We start from the raw sequence: 23119 nt of genomic DNA on the forward strand, positions 1-23119 counted from the left end.
ATCCCGTGCTTTGGGAGGCTGCAGTGAGTGGATTGCCTGAGCCCACGGGTTCAAGACCCGCCTGGGCAACTTGGCGAGACCGCATCTCTACAATATATCAAAAAAAAAAAAAAAATTAGCCGGCTGTGGTAGCACACGCCTGTAGTTCCAGCTACTTGGAAGGCTGAGGCAGAAGGATCGCCGGAGCCCAGCAGGTCGAGGCTGCGGTGGCCGGAGCGGCCACTGCACTCCAGTCTGGGCGACAGAGAGAGACTCCAACTCAAAAAAAAAAAAAAAAAGAATATGGAAAAAATCACCTTTCAAGTGGAAAAAGCAGATTACATGAAAATCTATACGGTATATTCCCAATTTTAAAAAACGTATCCATAGAAAAAAGATTGAGCCGGGCTCGGTGGCTCAGCCTGTAATCCCGCGCCTTTGGGAGGCTGAGGTGAGTGAATTGCCTGAGCCCGTGGGTTCGAGACCCGCATGGGCGGCGAGACCTCATCTCTACAATAAATTTAAAAAATCAGCCGGGCGTGGTAGCGCATGCCTGTAATTCCGGCTACTTGGAAGGCTAAGGCGGAAGGATCGCTGGAGCCCAGCAGGTCGAGGCTGCGGTGGCCGGGAGTGGCCACTGCACTCCAGTCTGGGCGACAGAGTGAGACTCCAACTCGAAAAAAAAAGAAAAAAGATTGTTCATCTAAGTATGAGATTGCATGGGATTTTAATTCTCACACTATTATTAGTCTGTTATATTTTCTAAATTTTCTTTATAGTACATGTATTATTACCATTAAAACCAATAAAAGAGCCGGGCTTGGTGGCTCAGCCTGTAATCCCGCGCCTTTGGGAGGCTGAGGTGAGTGGATTGCCTGAGCCCGCTGGTTCGAGACCCGCCTGGGCAGTGAGACCTCATCTCTACAATAAATCAAAAAATCAGCCGGACGTGGTAGCGCATGCCTGTAATTCCGGTCACTTGGAAGGCTGAGGTGGAAGGATCGCCGGAGCCCAGCAGGTTGAGGCTGCAGTGCCCGGGAGCGGCCACTGCACTCCAGTCTGGGTGACAAAGTGAGACTCCAACTCAAAAAAAAAAAAAACCAATAGAAGAAAACCTAGAGGAATGTTTCATGGGTTAGTCTGGGCAACGATTTTTCGGATTTGACCCCACAAGCACAGGCAACAAAAGGAAAGATAGATAAATGGCATTGTATCAAAAAAAAAAGACATCTATACAGCAAAGAAAACAATCAACAGAGTAAAAACACAGCCTGTGGAATTGGAGAGAATATTTGCAAACCATACATCAGATCAAGGGTTAATATCTAAACTACATAAGAAACTCAACTCAATAGTAAGAGAAAAAATAACCCAATTTTAAAATGAGTGAAGGATTTGAATAGACATATTCCAAAAAAAGACATACAAATGATCAACAGGTACATGAAAAATGCTCAACATCACGAATAGTCAGAGAAATGCAAATGTAAGCCACAGTGAATGGCCGTTATTAAAAGAATGAAAGACAGCAAGGGCTCAGAGGATGTGGGAATGTAAATTAGTACAGCCAGTATGGAAAATAGGACAGAGTTTCCTCAAAAAATTAATAATGGAGTTTCCACATGATTCAGTAATCCCATTTCTGGGTATATACCCAAAGGAAATGAAATCCATATGTAGAAGAGTTATCTGTGCCCATGGTTGTTGCAGCTTTATTCACAATAGCTGAGATATGGAAACAGCCTAAGTGTCCATCAGCAGATGAGTAGATAAAGAAAATGTGTATATATACAATGGTACACTATGGAGCTTTAAAAAGAAGGAAATCCTGTCATTTGCAACAACATGGATGGCACCTGGAAGACGATATGGAACATGAAATAAGCCAGGCTTGAAAGACAAATACTGCATGATCTCACTCACACGTGGAATCCAAAAACGTCTCATAGAAGTAGAGAATGCTGGTTACCAGAGGCTGGGGGGTTGGGGGTTGGCAACATGTTGCACAAAGGATACAAAATTGCAATTAGGAATAAGTTCCAGAGATCTGATGTACATCATAGTGACAATAGTTAATAACAATATAGTAATGCATATACTTGAAAATCACTGAGAGTATACTTTACGTGTTCTCACTACAAAAAAGTAAGTATGGGAGGGCCCCAAAAACCTGAATTTTATAAAAAATTGTATATTCTTCATGTTTAACCTTCAGTTATCTTCAAAGTACTCACCGTGTGATGTAATACCCCTATCGAAATGCTTTTTCCACAGTTCAAAACAGTTTTTGAGCTTGTTAATTTTGATGCTTTTTAGTGCTTCTGCTGTTTTTTGTTTCACCTCTTCCACATCGGCAAATCATTTCCCTTTGAGGACTCTTTTAATCCAGGGAAACACACAAAAAAAAGTCACTCAGGGGTGTGGGCAGGTGTGCTCATAAATCACCCACCATGAAATGGGCAAATGTGTTGAATCTCCAAAAAAAATTCACTGAAGCCAAATGCAACCTCTCACAATAATGCTACCTGGTACACTGATGCTGATGGGTTCTTAGAATACTTACCTAGCGGGGGAAGCCTGTACTACAAGGAGTTACCCTCCAAAAAATAATTCCGTGTTTTTTGGGAATCCCCTTCCTATGTGAGGTGAAGCCTGTGCTAATTAGCTTGATTTAGCCATTCCACAGTGTATACATATACCAAAGCATCATGTTGTACACCATAGATATATATAATTTTGTCAATTAAACATAAAAAATGTAAAGATAAATAAATGTATGTAATATACAAAGAAGATTAAACCAGTAAAATAACATAAGTTGATATACCCAATGAGCAGCCATTTTCACATTGCTTAACTTTGTCGTGTTTTTCTAGCAGTTCACTATAATTTACCCTCTAATCACTAGCCAAGGACAGAACCAGTTTCTCAGAGGTAGCTGTTGATAATTGTCTTACAACCCTCTACCCATTTTGTTTTGTAAATAAGTTAACCTAATCACCATTTGTGACACAGACCCCATCAACATGGCAGCAATCATGTGACTGGCCCACCCATCTACCTGCTGTTCATTACCTGATGTCAGCATCTGTGCTTACCTCTTCCCTCCATGATGATGTGGAGCAGACCACCACCCAGTCATCTTAACGACCTGCCATTATCAAAGAGAAGGTTTAAAAGCATTCAACTTCAAACAGCAGTAGCCATTGTTTATTTAAGCATTGACCAGTCCATGTGTTCTTTGAGCTATGGCTGCCATGTTTTCTTAGCTTTGCCCCCCACCCCTACCTTGGGGAGGTGAATCTCTCTCTCTCTCTCTCTCTCACTCTCTCCTTTCTAAATAAACTATATTTTTCAATCTAACTTCTGTGCAATTCTTTGCATCCTTCACATGGCACTGGATTGCAAACCAGACACCCCCATTGGACCTGACCTAACATTTTGGAGGCCCTACTGGGAGTTTTAACCTAACAACCAGTATTGCAGACCTCAGGAATCCACTCAAAGTCCAGCTGTTAGGATAATTCCTTAAGGTCACTGAGACAAAATCACAGGAATAGAAACTTCTCATAGTCCAACAGCAGCCAGGTAAAAGAGGGTATGGGAAAAATGACCCCATGGTGTGGCTTTAGCAAAGACAGGAATAGACTTGGCAGGAAATACATAGAATCTCTATAAGAAACACCATGGAGAGGAAGAAGACACATGTGAAGGTGTTGCCACCATCAGGAAGTACAGCGTCATCATACCATCAACTCTCCCTAATCTAACTGACCCCAGTGGAGTACTTTTATTTTTGTTTAGAATCAGACGAGCTGATTCTAAAATAAAAACTTATTATATAATAATGAAAATAATGAGGTCCTGGCACATGAGTGGATAAACAGTTCAAAGAAACAGAGCAGAAAATTTAGAAATAGATTCAAATATACACAGCAACTAAATAAAGATTTTATTTTAAGGCGGTGGAGGAAAAAGATGGGTTATTCGGTAAGTATTGCTGAGACAACTGAGTGGTCAACTGAGGAAAAAAACAAGCTGGGTCTCTGCTTCACAGATTCTATCCAAATGATTTCCAGATGAATATGTCACGTTAAAAAACTGAAACCATAAATTACCAGAAGATAAAAGAGAAAATCAGTTTATTTAACTACGAAAAAAATCACTTCCCTATAAAAAAGGCAAAGGACAGATGGAGAAGATGCTTTGTAATTCACCTCACAGACTAAGGGCTAATTTTCTTAACACAGAAAAACATTTACAAATCAACAGAAAAAAGATCAACAACCCACAGAAAAAGAGACAAAACCCTTGAGCAAACAGTTTAGATGAAAATAGGTATATAGCATGAGAAATGCAAATTTAAGGATGATATCATGTTTTCCAAAACACAGTAGCCCTTGATTGGTGACGTCATGGGACATCCACTCTTGAGTTCTGACCCCAGCAAAATCCAGACTGTGGGAAACACCTTAGACCTAACTAGTTTTTCAAGTAATAAGTCGTAAGGAAAAAGCAAGAGGGAACAAATGATTGGATGGAAAGGAAGTGAAAGGAAAGCTTACTTACAGATTTAAAAACTTCAGAGATACAGCAACCAATGGCAGGGTTTGGGCTTATTGGATCCTGATTCATATTAATACAGCTATAAAAAATGTTGAGAAAGAGAGATCTGGGGAACTACACACAGCCACTGGGTAGATAGATGTTCAGGAATCGTTATTAAGTTTAGGTGAAAAATGGCATTGTGGTTTGCTTTTATTTTAAAAAGACGGTTTCCTTAGAAATACACCCTGAACTACGTACAAATGTCTAGGCAATCTTCAGAGCATCTCTGGAGGAGGGAGGTGGGGGGAGTCGCAGACCTGCAGGACTGATGTCAAGCGCTGGTACAAGGGAGTCATGGCTCAGCTCTCTCTACTGTTTTCTAATGTTTGAAACATGCCAGAATGAAAAATTGTCACAAACTGGGAGTTCATAGGACAGGTGCCTATGACAAAAAATAATAATAAAATAAAAATAAATATAAACTGGGAGTCACTTTACAGTTTTCTCAATGTTTGAAACATCCTATAATAAAAAGTTGTTAAAAACTGGGAGTAATGTTAATCTGGGGTGATCAAAATATTCTTGTTATTCTTTGAACTTTTTGAGTCTTTAAAAAGTTCTCACATAAAAAAGTCGAGAGAAATCCATAAATAGAATTAAATTTAAATTAGGCAAATTGGATTAAATATTTATAGCAAATATTGCAAGGAGTTATTTTACCATTCCACAGGTAGAACACTAAATTTCCAGTCAAGAGCAGGCCCAGATAATTCATAGAAGAAATAAATGGCCAACAAGCATATTTTAAAATGTTCAATTGTACCAATATTCAGAAAACTAAACAATGGGATACTTTTTATGTATCAGATCATTATAGATTGCATGTAGTTTTACTGCTGGATTTCTGGAAAGCAGTTTGCCAAAAACGCATCATGAGTTTTAAACATGTTCATATCCTAAGGGAATATTTTCAAATTCAGGACAAGATTTTTGTTTAAGACTACTTATTACCATATTATTCATAATAGGAAAACACTGGAAACAGCATAATATCTTATGTTTAAGTGTACAGTTATTTTAGACGCATAACTGTGAAACTTGTTTTAAAAAACATTGAGCTGCGTGAGAAAATAGTCTGAGTAACAGTGATTGAGGAAGGTCGTGCCTGTGTCCAGGAGGACCCTACATTAAATATGTACATGCAGAGGGAGCAGACTCAAGCATGTTGACGTGTGTACAGCGGTCAGACCTGGCTGTTGATTCATGAATAATGAGTTTCTCCATAGTGCTTATATTTTTCATGTTTTGCAGAGTAAGCATGTTATAGTCAGGAAAAATTCACAGAACATGTCACTCATGCCTCTTCCAGTGAACCCCTTCCCATGTCCCCCGTCCTTCTGGCTGGACGCCTGTGCCTGGTTTGCCTTTGGGGGACAACCAACTTTCATCTCACTGTTGTGCATATGTGACCTTCTGGGAGAGCACTCAGTGTTTATTCACATCAGAGTGTTAGTCATCAGTCGCGGGACTGAAGGATGCTCCTTGACTTTTATTGAGGAGGAAAAATCATGTGGGGGCAAATGAGGAAAAGAGAGCAGAGGGGTTATGGGGAAAAGAAAGCAAATGTCACTGTGTTGTGATTTTCCTTAGAGCTATCAATGTGTGCTTTCAACATACTCAGACGCTTTTATTCTGTCTTTTTTTTTGAGTTGGAGTCTCACTCTGTCACCCAGACTATAGTGCAATAGCACGTTCACAGCCACCGCAGCCTTGACCTGCTGGGCTCAGGTGATCCTTCTGCCTCGGCCTTCCAAGTAGCTGGAATTACAGGCATGCACCACCACATCTGGTGAATTTTTTGATTTATTGTAGAGATGAGGTTGGTCTCGAATCCATGGGCTCAGGCTGGTCTCGAATCCATGGGCTCAGGCAATCCTCTCACCTCGGCCTCCCAAAGTGCCAGGATTATAGGTATGAGCCACTTTGCCCGGTCTTTTATTCTGTTTTGAGTCAGGGTCTTGCTCTGTCACCCAGGATGAAGTGCAGTGACTCCATTACAGTTCACCATAACCTCAAACTCCTGGGCTCAAGCAATCCTCCCACCTTGGTCTCCCAAAATGCTGGGATTACAGGTGTGAGACACCATGCCAGGCCTAAGATGTTTTCATTTTGATGCGGTGTTGCTTATCACAATTTTGCTGCGATGACAAAAACGGCAACTTGCTTCCATACAGAAACTTTGTCACCTTCTCTAGTGGGAAGTGGCCAACACAAAGGGAGTCCCCCCCAACAGGTCTGGGAAATGAGTCTTCATCAGGAGAGAGATTTTGATGAGCTCTGCACATTATTTCAGTTGAGGCGTAACCTGGAATAATTACCAGTCACAGTTACCAGAGAAGGGAGAGAAAAGCATTTCTGACACAGGTTCTTCCAGGAATAGATTAAACCCAGACACCAGATACGTCTCACGTGGCTGTGTGCAGGGATGCTGAAGCAGAGGATGAGTATAAACCAGGCTCTGTTATCATCATTGTCAAAAATGAATTGTCGGCCTGCGTGGCCATTCGTGACTCGCCAGGGCACGGGATAAGTCAGGCAGGTCCTGCCTCAGCTCACGGGCACTCGGCCAAAGACAGCCTGAGTGCCTGAGTGGTAGCACAGGTTAGGTGTAGGTAGGAAAGTTCTTGTAGACAGTTTTTCGTTTTAGAAAGACGGTATCCAGAAACCAGCATGTTGACAGACTGAACTGCCCTGCATGCTGGAATGTGGATTCACTGCAGACTTCCAGTCCACCTCACCCTCTTCCATCAGAGGCAAGAGATGGTCCTCTCTTCTGAGCAGATAGCCTCACCTGCTCGTTCATCAACATGCCAATCCCTAAATGGGCTTATCAGGCCCTTGGTCAAAAGCAAAAGCACAGTTTTTTCCTGGCCCTTGCCAGCTCTGGCATGTCTCTCTCTGTCTTTCCCCTTCACTTTCTCTAATACATTCTGTTTTAAAACTATGCTGGCTGCTCTGGAATTAATATCGGGGTTGAGTCAAAGGGCTCACGAGTTTTGCCCCGCACCCCACCAGTATCCCTATGGAAAGGACAGTCCCACAGTGATGGCAATGGGGACACATTGGCATTCCACCATCTTACTTTTTCCCACACACCCATGGCTTGGTCTTGGCTTTGTGATTTGCGTATTTGCTTATCTCATTTATCTGCCTTGAGGTCTTCCCTACTTCAGATGTCACTCCTCCTTCGAGACTCAGCTCTGAAACTCACCTGGACAGATGGCCTGCTTGTGAGCCTCGCTGGAGGTAGCAGCCTTTTTCTCAGACTCCAGGTCACATGGTGACTGGAGTATTTTATAGAGGACCACAGGTAGGCACTGAACCTTCCTTGGGGGGCATTCTGTTAAAGACGCTGGAGAAATCCCACCTCCCACAAGTTTTTAAGGAAATTCCCCTTGGGGCTCTGAGGCAGTTAGCTGGAAGTTCCAACTGCCATCTGGAGATTTCTGGAGTACTTCTGCTCTTGGTACCAACTGATTGGCTGTTACCAAGCTGAATGAGCTGTTGAGCCCGTCAACTGTGGAAACTCAGCTCTGGATTTCAGGTCTTTTTTCTCAGGCCATATGAAAGAAAACTTGGGGAAATTGTAGAAAAGAAAAGAAAAGCTAGTCAGGCATCTCATTAAGAGGTAATCGTAGTTAGAAATATTAAAACTAGGGTCCTACAAGTTCACAGTATAATCGCTATTCCATGGAAATTGGGTAACCACACACAAGCCAGCTGGGGGGGTGGGTAGGTTCCTTCCTGGGGGCGTTCCTGGTGTTGATTTGGTGCCAGAGAAGGGTAGATACCCAGGAATGTAACTTGTATCTCACCATGGTGTAAAACCCATTATAACTGAGATAACCGGGGTGATCCAACCAGCAGGTAAGTAGGGGCGTGTGATGAGGACAAGAAATTGCTGCCATGCCATGAGAAAAGAGAGGGGTTCAATGGGTGCATGCATCATATGCTTGTGGTATGCCAAGTGACCATGAGGTGCTTACATGTCTTTCATGCAAGTCTCATACTGACACCTTGGGGTGGCTGGGGTCCCCAACTCGCTGAGTAAAAGATGAACTCGAAGTCAAGGAACCTGCTGAAGAGCAAGCAATCCCAGTGATGGAGCTCATCTTTGGCTAAAGTCTCCGCCTTTTCTCTAATTGTGAGACAGCTGTTGAAAGAAAGTTGTATTTAACTGAGAAAAGCTGTCATATTGGAGGAAGTGAAGAGTACGGGACCACATGTGCATTGGGCAGAATGAGGGACAGTGTAGCAGCTTTGGTGATAGGTCAGATGGAGTTAGATGCTTGACATCTACTTAGTTTGTAAATTGTTATTTTGTGGCATCTTTGTGGCTGACTAGGTCTATTGAACCAGATCTCTGTACTCCGCCCAACTCTGTAGTAGTGTACTTTGAATATGTCACTCAATATCTTGTGTATCAACCCTAGAGGTCATTCCCAAAAGAACATTATGTATATATATGTGTGTATACACACACACACACACACACACACACACATACATACAGGAAGTCACCAACATACGAACAAGTTATAGTCCATGAGCCCGCTGGTAAATCCAATCTGTTTAAGCCCAACAAAGTTAGCCTAGGTACCCAACTGACAAATCGCCTACCTGGTACTGTATGTATGTAACAGGCTATACTGCTGCCTGGTGGAGAGAAATAATACATAAAAAATCAGGTGCGCATCATTAAAGCTGTAACTTGAAGGTCAGTCCGTATGTAGGGGACTCACTGTGCATATCCAGGACCAGTTGGCTTACCTCCCCCATGACCAATGCCAAAGTGCCAGATGAGTCACAGCTATGCTGTCCTCTGTGTCTGCCAGTTCAGGCTCTGTTTTATGCAGTCAACTAGTCCTCCCCCTCTAATAGTTGTCCACATTAAAGAAAGATCTGTGACTCTTTTTCTAGTTGGTAGTCATTGTACTTACAAACTTGTCTTAAACATTCACCTCCCAATTAGGGAGTAAACGTAAAGTTTAGTCAGCTGTTAAGTTGTCCACTTTTTGTCACATAATGTGGAATATTTTTAAGTTGAAGAGATGATTTATTTGCTTCTTTGTAGTTGTTTATAATAAAAGGAACAAAAAAATGGATTCAGAGTAAGTGAACGGAAACAATTGCTATTTATTTCAACAGATGGAATTGCCACTTATATATGTTATACTTTTACCTGTGAACATATTTGAATTTTCATCAGGAATAGTGTATAATAAAGGTAAGTTTCCACCCTCTTTCTTTCTGTTTCCTTCTCAGGAGTTCTCATTTAAACCACTTCCTCATTTACTGTGGAAACATTTTTCTTTTAGTATTTCTTCTTTATCTTTACTCTGGTCCGGAGTTTTCTAATAGCACCATTATGAACCTACGTTTATGAAGTCGTATACTTAGAGACTTTTCTCTTTTTGTAGTAGCTCATCACTTAGAAGTCATACAATAGTTAAAGTTTAATTTTATATTTTCAAAACTCTAATTATTTGAACCCTCCTCCATGAAGGGTTGCATGTAGTATGAATTGCCTGTAAGGCTGGCAGAAGAGTGTTTTCTGGAATCACTACACAGAGTGAACCAGTCAGGAGGACTTCTGAATGGCCAGAAAGGTTCCAGCAGGATGCATTGCCACTGGAGATTCGTGTCCTGCCTCAGGTAGAGAGGAGAAGGCAGAGAGCCCTTCAGTACCTGCTGTCTCTCGATTGCCTTCTGCTCAAAATAATCCACGCACCAAAGAGGCATACCTGAGAGTGGCATTCTCTGACCTCCGCAGCAGCATGTGTGCGATGGGTGGGTGGAAAAGAGAGGGAAGGCCCTCACGTGCTTCTGGCTTCAGCCTTGTGACTGTCCTGTGGGCCCCCCTCGCCCACAGGGCTATGCTCCAGCTCCCCATGGGGTGCCTGAAACCACAGTGGGACCATGCCCTACGTATTCTGTGTTTCTTCCTCTACATCTATACTCATGATAGAGTTTAACTTATAGAGTTAATTTGCAAAGTTAATTTATAAATCAAATATAGGAAGAGGTGGAAAACAGTAACTAATAATAAAAGAGAATACATGCAACACACTGCAATAAAAGTTTTGTGACATGGCCTCTCTGTATCTCAGAATGTCTAGTTGTGTGCTCTTAGCCCTCCTGTGGTCTGAAAAGGTCTAATGATGAGATGGAGGGAGGACACAGGTGTGTGACATGGCGTCAGTGAATGAAATCAGGGGACTGGAACACATGCAGTTCCCAGGCAGCTGATCTGACCGCCAGACAGTTATTAGGTGGCCAGTGGGCAGCCTGTGTGGTGTGGACATACCAGACAAGGGGATGTGTCACAACCAGGGCAGGAGGGGCCAGTGGCATGAGACTTGGTCACTCTACTGGACACAGTACACACAACATAAACTTAGGAGCATTCATTTCTGAAATTTTCCACTTGGTTTTTGGCCTGTGGTGGGTCACAGGTGACTGACACACAGGAGGATGAGTCCATGGCCAAAGGGCGCCTGCTGTGATGGCACGACGGTAGATAGAGCAGTGAGCACATTTCCTGACCGGCACTGCCTCAGTGGAGGTACCCGGGGGCTTTACTCCAGGCGGGCAGATGCTGCATCCATGCTCCATGTGTATTTCTCTTGACAGTGGTACTCTTGGTAGGCAGGTCACTTCGCTGTCACATCTCTCCTTTAGAAGTTTGCAAAAAAGTCACTTTTTTGCCTTCCATGATAAAAACAGCATCTTGCACATTCTGTGACCCAAGGATTTCCAGGTTAAGGGTCCACAGTGGCCAACCCAGGAAGCCTGTCTCTATCTCTCACCACAACCCCTGTGGGCACCTTCCCTCTCACTGCCCGGGCCAATGAGCCCATTGACAAAGCATGCTATTCACAGCGTGACACCAAATGCAGAGGATAAGTCTAGTTTCCCTGAGACAAGATTAGAAAAAACCTCTGTTTGAACTGGATCTTAAAACATGTTAAAATTTGAGCCAAGCTGGGCCTGATGGCTCACGCCTTTAATCCCAGCACTTTGAGAGGCCAAGGAGGGAGGATCACTTGAGCCCAGGGGTACAAAACCAGCCTGGGCAACATAGCAAGACCCTGTCTCTTCAAAAATTTAAAAACTTAGCTGCTGGTGTAGTCCCAGCTACTCAGGAGGCTGAGGTGGAAGGATCACTTGAGCCCAGGAGGTAGAGGCTGCAGTGAGTTGTGTTTGTGCCACTGCACTCCAGCCTGAGAGACAAGAATGAGACCTCAACCAAAAAAAAAATTGAGTCAGAGAATGGAAGCAGAGGGAACTCCCACATGCACTTCAGAGGTGTAGGAGTGTGGGTCTGTGCAGGAGAGTCTGGAAAAGGGGCTCGGCTGTAAAAGATCACCTAGCAGGATCTCTCTCCTGCTGAGATAATTTACTTAGTATGATGGTCTCCAGTTGCATCCAAGTTGCTTCAAAGGTCTGATTTCCCTCTCTTGCCTGATTGCTCTGGCTAGGACTTCCAGCACTATATTGAACAGAAAGGGTGAGAGTTAGGCAAACTTGTGTTATTCCTGTTCTTAGGAGGAAAGCTTCCAACTTCTGCCCATTGAGCAAACGTTGGCTGCAGGTTTGTCATAGATGGCTCTTGTTGTTTTGAGGAATGTCCCTTCTATGCCTGGGTGTTCAAGGATTTTTATCAAGACTTGTTACTGGATTTTGTCGAGTGTTTTTTTCCCTTGTCTATTGAGATAATCATGTGGTTTTGGGTCTTACTCCTGTTAATGTGCTGAATTACATTTATTGTCTTCCAAATGTTGAACCAGCCCTGCATCCTGGGAACGAAGCCAACGTGACTGTGTTGGATGAGACTTGTAATGTGTTGTTGGATCCCATTTGCTAGAAGCTTGCTGAGAATCTTTGTGTCTATGCTCATCAGAGAAATTGACCTGTAATTCTCTTTCTTTGTTGGACCTTTGCCAATTTGAGGTACCAGTGTGAGCTAGGGAGAATTGTCTGGAATACTTTCAATAAAATTGGTTTCAGTTCTTCCTTGTGTATCTTATAGAACTCAGCTGAGAAAACATCTGGTGCAGGGAGATTTCTTATAACTGAATTGATCTCCTGGATTGTTATTGATTTGTTGAGGATTTCGGTTTCTTCTTGTTTCAACCTTAGGAAGTTGTGTGATGCCAGGAAATCTTCCATTTTCTCTAGGTTTTCTAGTTTATTTGCATACAGATATTCACAGTAATCTCTGATAATCTTTGGAGTTTCTTCAGGGTCAGTTGTGATATTGCCTTTCACATTTCTAATTGTGTTTATTTGGACTATCTTTTTTTTTTAAAGTCAATCTGTCTAGGGGTCTGTCAATCTTATTTATCCTTTCAAAGAATCAGCTTTTTGTCTTGTTAATCCTTTCTATGATATTTTTTTCTCCTATATCCTGCAGTTGTGACCTCATCTTAGTAAACTGAATTTTTCTACTGAAATTAGGATTTACATGTTCTTCCCTTTCCAGTTCCCTTAGGTGTGATGTTAGACTGTTTACTTGTGATCTTTTTATTTTCTTAATATGCACATGCAATGCTATGAATTTCCCTCTGACTACTGTTTTCATGGCATCCCAGAGATTCTGATGAGATGCATTTTTGCTTTCATTTGTTTCCAGGAATCTTTTTGTTTCTGTCTTGACTTCTGTGTTGACCCAATGGTCATTTAGCAGAATGTTGTTTAGTGTCCATGTCTTTGTGTGTTTTGAGGAGATCTTATTGGTAACAGTATTTATTTTTATTTCGCTATGATCTGAGAAGATGCTTGATATTATTTCAACCTTTTGGAATTTGCTCATGCTTGATTTATGCTCAAGAATGTGATCAGTCTTGGAGTATGTTTAAATGCTGTTGAGTAGAATGCATACTCTGTAGTTTTGGGGTGGAGTGTTCTGTACATGTCCATTTAATCCTTTTGGCTGAGTGTTATATTAGAGGTTCTGGATCTCTTTGTTGGTTTTTTGCCTCAATGATCTGCCTGGGGCTGTTAGTGGAGTACTGAAGTCTCTGACTATGATTCTGTGAGTGTTTGTGTACTCTCTTAGTTTACTTAGCAATTATTTTATAAAACTGGGTACTCCTGTGTTGGGTGTATGTATGTTTGAGATGGATATTTATTGCTGGCAAATTGAGCCTCTTATCATTATGTAGTGTCCTTCTTTTAAAATTTGTATTGGTTTGCAGACTGTTTTGCCTGATATTAGAATAGCTACCCCTGCTCTTTTCTGTTTTCCATTTGCCTGGAAGATCCTTTTCCAGCCTTTTACCTTAAGCCTGTGAGTGTCCTTTGCAGTGACATGGATTTCCTAGAAGCAGCAGAATGCGGGATCATGTTTCTTTATCCATTTTGCTACTCTATGCCTTTTTAGCAGCACATTCAGTCCACTCATGTTCAAGTTAATTATTGGTATGTGAGAGTTTATGCCTATCATAAGGTTCTTAGGGGGTTGCTTTGCTTCCATATATATATATATTTATTTATTTATTTATTTTTAACTTTTCAAATGCTCTGTATGCTCTGTTAATGCTGTGCTTGCCTGTGCTTCTGTGATGGTTGTAACCATTATTTTGTTTCTGTGTTCAAGACCTTCCCAAGGATCTCTGGAAGGGGTTGTGTGGAGACAGCATATTCTCTTAGGAATTAAATGTCTGGGAAGGACTTTAATTTTCCATCACTGATGAGGCTTGGCAGGGTAGAAAATTTTTGACTGAAATTGCTTATATTTGAGAACATGAAAAATGAAACTCCAGTCCCTTCTGGCTTGTAGGGTTTCTACTGATAAGTCTGTTGCAATTCTGATGGGTCTTCCATGGTAGATAGTCTGTCTCTTCTCTCTAACTGCCTTTAGTATTTTTTCTTTCGGGCTTACCTTGGGGAGATGGATTACTATGTGTCTTGGAGATGGTCTTCTCACAGGGTTTCTCTGAATCTCTTGCATTTTGATGGTTGCCTCTCTAGTAAGATATGAGAAATTTTCTTGGATGACCTCAGGGAAGGCCTTCTCAGAGTTTTCTCAGTTTCTCCTTTTCTTTCAGGGATTCCAATCAATTGTAGATTTGGTTTCTTTAGGTAGTTCCACACCTCTTGTAGGCTTTGCTCATTCTTTTTGAGTCTTTTCTCTATGCTTTTGACAGACTGGGTGAGTTCAATATTTTGGTCTTCTCTTCTCTGCCTGATTGATTCTGCTCCCTAGGCCTGTTATTGTGCTTTAAAATTCCAGGAGGAATTTTTTCATTTTCAGGGCTTCAGAAGGGACCTTTCTTACATTGGCCAACTCATCTTTTACTTCCTGCATGGCTTGAGTGAGTCTTGCTTCTAATTTCTCATGGTTTTCCTTATTCATTTTAGCCATATAATATCTGAATTCTGTATCTGTCATCAGAAACAGGTTATTCTGGGTGGCTTCCATTATTTGGTGGCTGATAGCTGCTTTTTTTAGGTTATGTCTCTTTAAGCCTTTGAGGATTGCTGGTGTTTTTCAGTTGGTTCTTCCTCATCTGGGAGGAGGACCTTTTTTATTATTATTGCCATTGTTTATATTGTTTTGTAGCTAGATGATGTCCTGCTGTCCAAGAGCCTTTTCTGTCATTCAGAATAGTTCACTTGGGGAGAGGGATGGTATTCACTTCTGCTCTGACACGCTTGCTGGGCAGTGCTCTACATTCAAAGTGACTTTCTGATGAAGTGTTTCCTATGATCAGACCAGTTGGACTGCTTTTCAATTCCCATTGGGAGCTTGATGCAAGGACTGGGTCAGGGTCTGGGACCCTGGCAGCTCTTCACCTTCACAGACCAGAGCATTCCCACCTAGAAACAGAGCCTCCAGGTGCCTCTCATGTCCCCCGTCTCTGGTCCAAGTCTGCACTTAGCACTTGAAAAACAGCAGATTCCCTGTTATGGAGGGACCTGCCCTTTGGGCACATGAGGCTGGCAGGAAAACCTTCCTGGCCAGGAGGGGAGGCTGGTCCCCTGATACTGGCAGGGAACACTGAGTGAGTGTGACTGGGAGGTGACTTCCCTGGCCTGGGAGCCAAACCAGGCACTGTTGGTAGGGAGCATGCACTCGGGGGCTGACTGGCACAAGTGCTGGGAGTGCAGGTGTATTCCCAGCTCTTGTGGGCTCCAGCCGCATGCCACTGTGCCCCAACCAGATCTCTTCCCATATGACTCCAATGCCTTGTGCCCAGCTGGGAGGAGGTAACCAACCCAGACCGTGCCGGGGCCACTTACCCCATCTCACACACAAGACAGGACTGTAGGTGCTATGCAGGCCTGGCATGCCGCAGGATGGGCACCCTGGCTCCATGTCAGCCATCCAGCTTCTCCTCTCCTCAGTCCTAGTGTCTTTGAAGAGTCCTCTGCAGCAGTGGTCCCCAACCTTTGTGGTATCAGGGACCGAATTCATGGAAGTCAGCTTTTTTCACAGACCGGGGACAGAGATGGTTTCGGGATGATTCAAGCCCATAACATTTGTTGTGTACTTTATTTCTATTATTATTTACATTGTAATATATAATGAAATAATTATACAGCTTACCATTAAAAAGAGGCACACACAGAAGTAGCAAATAAAATAATGAATGTGCGGACTAAAGTAAGTGTCAGATTCTGACTTTAAGCCTGCCACCAGATGCGGCAGTACAATTGAAGTACATCAGCTCACCTGTTACTCACTGATGGGGTTTTGATATGAGTCTGAAAGCCACTGACTTATTATGGTCTCTGTGCAGTCAAACCTCACGGCTCATTTTAATCTGTATTTGCAGCTGCTCCCCAGCACTAGCAACATCACCTCACCTCCACTTCAGATCATCAGGCATTAGATTTTCATAAGGAACACACAGTCTAGATCCCTCACATGCTCAGTTCTCAGTTGTACTTCTTTGAGAATCTCATGCCACTGCTGATCTGACAGAAGGCGAACTCAGGCAGTAATGCTAGTGATGGAGAGTGGCTGTAAATACAGATGAAGCATCGCTCACTCACCTGCCACTCCCCTCCTACTGTGTGGTTCAGTTCCTAAGAGGTCACAGACCGGTACCAGCCCGGGAGTTGGGGACCCCTGCTCTGAGGGATGCAGGATGCTTTCCCATCCAAAGTTGCTCAAGCCATCTGAGTTTACCAGTGGCTGAGTCTATCTTACCTGTTCCACTCAGTAAGATAGACACAAGTTGGCTACTCCCCAGTGACCGTCTTGGATCCTTCTGGTCATTCAGATTTTCTAAGCAGGAGTCTGAGCTTGTGCCCCCAACTGCAGGTACTTAAGTTACATTTTGAGTTGCCCATCAAGGTCTCTCTCTTCAGACTCAAGGCAAGGAGGAGGGTCCCCCTCCCACTGTCTTCCTATCACTGCTCTCCAGAAAAATGTGAATTCTTTCTCAGGCTCCAGGTCCTGAATCTCACATGCCCTCATCAAGGGTGAGGATTTGAGGTGTCAAGATCTGGTCTTTGTTCACCTGTAACCATTTTGTGTCATGGTCTAGCATGTGGTAGCTTAGTGTCCAGCCAAACCTTCCTCTCTTGTGTCCTGATGACAATATCTTTAAAAAGAATAAAAAAGAGTGGATGATTTAAATTTTATCTAAAGTAAATTTAAAGCAAGCAATTATAATTCTTATTCTTTAAAACTATTCTGTCAGTTTTTAAAATATGGTGTCTTTCATGGAAATTCTTCTCTCAGTGACCTAATAGACGTATTGTTTTATGATTTAGGTGACACGGACAAGCACTTTGCTTGTTCCAGCACAGGATTCCCTGTGGAGAATGAGCTCATCAAGCTGTACCTCTCCTCAGACAGCTTGGTAAGGTCCCGTGGGAGCACTTGTTGCAACATGTCACACTCCTTGAGGGTCTGGGTGTAAACCCCTGCACTGTGTCCAGACTAGGGAAGATGTAATTCTACCTGAGTAATGATATTTTCCATCCTTGCTATTTTGTGTCCAGTCAGAAAAAACATTTCATTTGGATGCTGGGCTCCCTGGGCAGCCTTGCTTTCTCTCTCTTTTTTTTGAGTTGGAGTCTCACTCTGTCACCTAGACTGGAGTGCAGTGGCCGCTCCTGGCCACCGCAGCCTCGACCTGCTGGGCTCCAGCAATTTTTCCACCTCAGCCTTCCAAGTAGCTGGAACTACAGGCACGTGCTACCACACTTGGCTGATTTTTGATTAGGTCTCGCCTAATTGCCCAGGCAGGTCTCGAACCCGCGGGCTCAGGCAATCCACTCACCTCGGCCTCCCGAAGTGCTGGGATTACAGGCTGAGCCACCGAGTTCGGCCGCTTTCTCTTTCTTTTAAGATGATGCCCCCTCGCCCCTTTTTAAAAGACCGGCTGTGATAGTCTTAATTTTTTATAGAATTGATATGTCCTTTTGAAGTTTGACAGATGTAGCCTGTTAGAGAAAGAAAGTTAACTCATATGACCTTGAAAAAGAAGAATTTCCTTGTGTAACAAGGATCACATGCCGTTGTCATTTGGACTAAGGGAGTGTATGATCCTTTGGCTCACATACAGCAAGACTCTTTAAAAAATGAAGTAAAATAAAGCACACTACTAAGACCGGCATACAACAAATTCTGACAAAAATATTAGTTAACAAAATATTCACAGGCTGTCTAAAAATCTATGGTAGATATAATAAAAGCAGGGAGAATCACCCCTGAGAACAGTTATCCCTAAGTCTGCTTTGACTTAGGTCAGCTCCTTCTTGATATGCCAGACATTTATGTATATCCATAAGTATGTATAGTGTATATGTAACATTTATCCCTGCCTTCTTGATATGCCAGACATATATGTGAGTTTTGTATCTGTAACAACTGTGAAGTGCTCGCCTTTCATGTCAAAACTGCGTTCCTAATTTGTGGTCACATGTTGTGGGAAAAGAAGGGACTTTGGAAGAAGACAGATCATGGAGCAGAGGACAAACCTCGGCTCTGCCACTTATGATCTGTGTGTTGTTGGGCAGGCTACCTAATCTCTCTGACCGTTTTTCCTCTTAAAAAGTGAATTTTGACCTACGTTTTATATACTTGTGGCTTAGGAGGTCTAATAGCAGTATTAATAGAAATAATAGCTACCTTTATAACATGTTTATGTCTATCAGGCCGTTTTCAAAATGTGCTGTATTCATTGTGACATTTAATCTTCCTTGAGGTAAGTACTCTAGTCCTTTCCCCTGTGACCCTGTTAAAAATTGCACTCCTCTCCCAAACTCCTACAGTTTCAATCTCCCTTTCCTACTTTATTTGTATCATTTATTCTATATTTATTTTGCTTGTTCTATCTTTTCCTTCATCCTTCCACCAGTCCACCCATCCACCAATCCACCCATCCACCAATACGTCCACCGATCTGCCTGTCCACCAATCCACCCATCCACCAATCCACCTGTCCACCCATCTGCCTGTCCACTGATTCGCCCATCCACCAGTCCATCCGCCAGTTTGTCTCCCTGCCAATCCTCATTAGAATATAAATTCCACGAGGACCCAGATGATTGCCTCTTTTACTCACTTCTGTATTTTCAGCACCGATGACACTGCTTGATTCATAGTAAGTGTTCAGTAGACATTTTTGAAATGGATGTGTTTTTCTCTTTTAGATAGGGAAATTAAACTCAGGGAACTTGTGCAAAATGATTTTTTTTTTTTTGAGTTGGCGTCTCACTCTGTCACTCAGGCTGGAGTGCAGTGGCATGCTCATAGCCACCGCAGTATTGACCCGCTGGACTCCAGCAATCAGTCCACCTCAGCCATCCAAGTAGCCAGAACAACAGATGCGCGCTACCATGCCCAGCTAATTTTTTTAGTTATTGTAGAGAGATGAGGTCTCGCCAAGTTGCCCAGGCTAGTCTCGAACCCATGGGCTCAGGCAATCCTCTCACCTCAGCCGCCCAAAGTGCTGGGATTATAGGCATGAGTCACCACACCCAGCTGCAAAGTGATCTTAACTACTAGGAGAATTAATTGAAATAGAGCTCTTAGTATCTGTCCCATGTTAGTTTTCTGTAAAATTGATAATTTGTGATTACTACGTTTTCACATATCTTCTCAAGACTAGGAAATAACCAATAAAAATGCAGTAAGATGAGCTTTGCTTTGTACATTTGCTTCCTTTTTATCTAGATACAAAATACAGTTTTAGTGAAATTGGAATTTCTACATGCAATAGCATATGGCTTTGATTCTGTGTTTACTGAGTGTAATAATGATTACCATCTCTATGATAGAGAAGATTATGTAAGAAGGAAACCTTTATGACATTGTCATAATGGATGACTGAGATCTCAAAGTATAATTTTTAAAACAGATTTTTCCCCCTAGCTACAGACAGTAATTCCCAAAGGTAACCGTCTTCAGCAGCTGCTTGTCACCGATTTCTCCCTACTTTTAAATTCATGTAATATGCATCTCTTCTGACAATTGTTATTAATGTTTATTTTTTCTCTCTTTCCCAAAGAAAATCCAGTGTTTTTTCCAAACTGAAAATGACCTAACTTTCAAGGGAATGCTGAGTATGTTCACATCAGGAGGACTTGCTCCTAGCTTGGAAATTGTAAATAGTACATATAATGGCATCTTCCACTTTAAATTAACCTTGGTAATTACATTTTATTTTATTCTGTAACAAAACGCACGCTCCTCCCAGTAGAGGATGTCTTTGTTTTAAAAGTAGATATTTCAGTAACATTACATCGATGTACGTTTTGAACCCAACAATAGTGCTGTGCTTTTTGCTTTAAACAGTCATAGCTTCTTCTTAAAGAAATTAAAGGAAGAAGAATGCCTTTTCTGCTATTCACCCATATACTTACTGTTTATACTGTCCCTCATTCTTTTTTGGAGGTCCAAGGACCATCAGCTGTCCTTAGCTTGAAGAACTTCTCTTAGAGTTTCTTACTGTGTGGGTCTGCAGGCAGTGAATTCTCTGGGGTCCTCGCCCCCGAAAATGTCTTTGTTTCACCTACTTTTGAAAAATGACTTGAAAAATACATAATTAACATATGATAAATTCATCTATTTAAAACATGCAGCCAAACAGTTCTTAGTATGTTCCTAAAGTTGTGCACCATCACTGCTGTCTAATTCCAGAACATGTTTATCACTTGAAGAGACAGCCTGTAACTACTGGACGCTGCTCCCTGCTCCCCTCCGCTTCCCACCCCAGGCAACCACTCATCTACATTCTGTCTATAGATTTGCTTATTCTGAACGTATGTGAATAAAATATAACATGTTGCATTTGTGACTTGCTTCTCTCAGTCCCGTAATGTGTTAAATGTCCATCTACCTTGAGGCACATGTCAACATTTCATTCCTTTTTATGGACAAATAATATCCCTCTGCACAGATATCACGCTTTGTTTATTCATTTATCAGTTGATGAACATTTGGATGATTCTCACTTTTTGGCTATTGTGAGTAATGCTGCTGTGAAAATATGTTTTCATTTCTCTTAGGTATGTAGCTAGGAATGGAATTGATGGGTCACATGGTAACTCCTTCTTTAACTTGGAGAGCAGCCAGGTGGTTTTTTAAAGTGGATGTCATATATTACATCCCACCAGCAGCTTACTAGAATTCAAGTTTCTTAATGTACTTGTGCATCCATTAATCTAAAATAGAAAAGAAAAATTAAAAATTAAAAATTCCAATTTTTTGTTTTTTGTCTCTCACTATGTTTCCCAGGCTGAGCTTGAACTCCTGGGCTCAGGCAATCCTGCCTCAGCTTCTTGCTCAACCAGGACTACAGGCATGAACCACCGCACTGGCCTAGGGTTCCAGTTTCTGGTTTTTGTTTTTATATTTTTAGTAGCCATCCTTGTAGGTGTAAAGTGCTATCTCATTATGATTTTGACTTGCATTTCTGTGATGATATTCAAGTGGTCAATAAGGGAACTATCTACTCAGATTATTTGCCCATTTTTAATTGGGCTGTCTTTTCATTATTGAATTGGGCACGTTCCTTATGCATTCTCCATACAAGTCCCTTAACAGACATGATCTGCAGTATTTTCTCCCATTCTGTGATTGTGTTTTCACTTTCTTCATAGTATCCTTTGATGCATGAACTTTTTTAAAAAAAAAATAAAGGCCACTGTATCTGTTTGTTTCTTTTGTTGCTTGTACTTTTGGTGTCATACATAGAAAGTCATTGCCTGATCCAAGATTATGAAAATTTAGCTCTATGTTTTCTTCCAGAAGGTTTGTAATTTTAGCTTTTGCATTTAGGTCTTTGATCCATTTGAGTTCATTTTTGTATGTGATGTGAGGTGGGAGTATGTACTTATTATTTTGCATGGTCCTAGCACCATTTGTAGGAAAAATAATTATTCTTTTTCTATTGAATTGTTTTGACTCCTTTGTTGAAAATAAGTTGACCATAAATGTGAGGGTTTATTCTAGATTCTCAATACTATTGCATTGACCAACATGTCTATCCTTATGCTAGTATCATATTATCTTGGTATTGTTCTTTGTACTAAGTTTTGAAATCATAAAGCATGAGTCCTCCAAATTTGTTCTTCTTTTTCTAGATTGTTTTTGCTAGTCTGGGTCTCTTGAATTTCTATATGAATTTTAGGATAAACTTGTCAATTTCTACAAAGTAGCCATCCGGAATTCTGATAAGGATTGTGTTGAATCTGTAGATAAATTTGTGTACGACTGCCATTTTACTAATATTAAATCTTCCAATCTATGAACACGGGATGTTGTTCTACTTCTTTAGATCTTCTTTAGTTTTTTCAAAATGTTTTTTGTTAGCGGAGTATAAGATTTGTACTTATTTTATAAAATTTATTTATAGTATTTTATTCTTTTTGATGCTGTTGAAAAGAGGGTGGTTTTCTTAATCTCATGTTCATATTGTTTACTGAAAATGTATATATTACAATTGATTTTTGCTTATTGATATTGTATCCTGTAACCTTGTTGAACTCATTTATGAGTTCTAATAGGTTTTTAGTGATCCCCTGAATTTTTTTGTTTTTTGATTTATTGTAGAAATGATCTCTTACCATGTTGCCCAGGCTGATCTTGAACCTGTGGGCTCAGACTATCCTCTTGCCTCTGCCTCCCGAAGTGCTGGGATTACAGGTGTGAGCTACTGTGACTGGCTGGTTCCCTGAATATTTGAAGCATAGTTTTGTCAGATATAAAATGTCTGACTGACTCAATTTTTTCTCAGCATTTTGAATATGTTGTTCCAATGTCATCAAACACCATTGTTTCTGAATGAGAAGTCTGCTGTTAATTGTATTATTGCCCCCTGTATGTAACATGTCATTTTTCTCTGGATGCTTAAAGATTTTCTCTTTGTATTTACCCAACTGGCTTCTTGGACTGTATGCTTACCAAACTTGGAAAGTTTCCAGTCATTGTTTCTTCAAAAATATTTTTTCCCTTTTCTCTCTTTTCCTGCTGGAACTTCAGCTATGCACATTTTGGAACACATAATATTGTCCCATAGATCTCTAAGACTGTTCATTTTTCTTTAACCATATCCTTCTTTTTTCA

The 23119-nt window shown here is 41.6% G+C and overlaps 1 protein-coding gene across 1 annotated transcript in view; it reads left to right on the forward strand.

The window, feature by feature from the left end:
* Positions 1–9735: 9735 nt before the first annotated feature.
* Positions 9736–23119, forward strand: part of CATSPERB (cation channel sperm associated auxiliary subunit beta) — a 93954-nt gene continuing 80570 nt past the window's right edge. The window contains exons 1-3 of the mRNA XM_021706411.1: positions 9736–9814; positions 17317–17405; positions 20061–20201. Coding sequence (XP_021562086.1) covers positions 9736–9814; positions 17317–17405; positions 20061–20201 — 309 coding nt within the window. The remainder of the gene's footprint in view (positions 9815–17316; positions 17406–20060; positions 20202–23119) is intronic.

Source organism: Carlito syrichta, unplaced genomic scaffold (genome assembly GCF_000164805.1).
Source record: "Carlito syrichta isolate Samal-C Ts95f unplaced genomic scaffold, Tarsius_syrichta-2.0.1 Scaffold315561, whole genome shotgun sequence".
NCBI classification, from domain to species: Eukaryota; Metazoa; Chordata; class Mammalia; order Primates; family Tarsiidae; genus Carlito; species Carlito syrichta.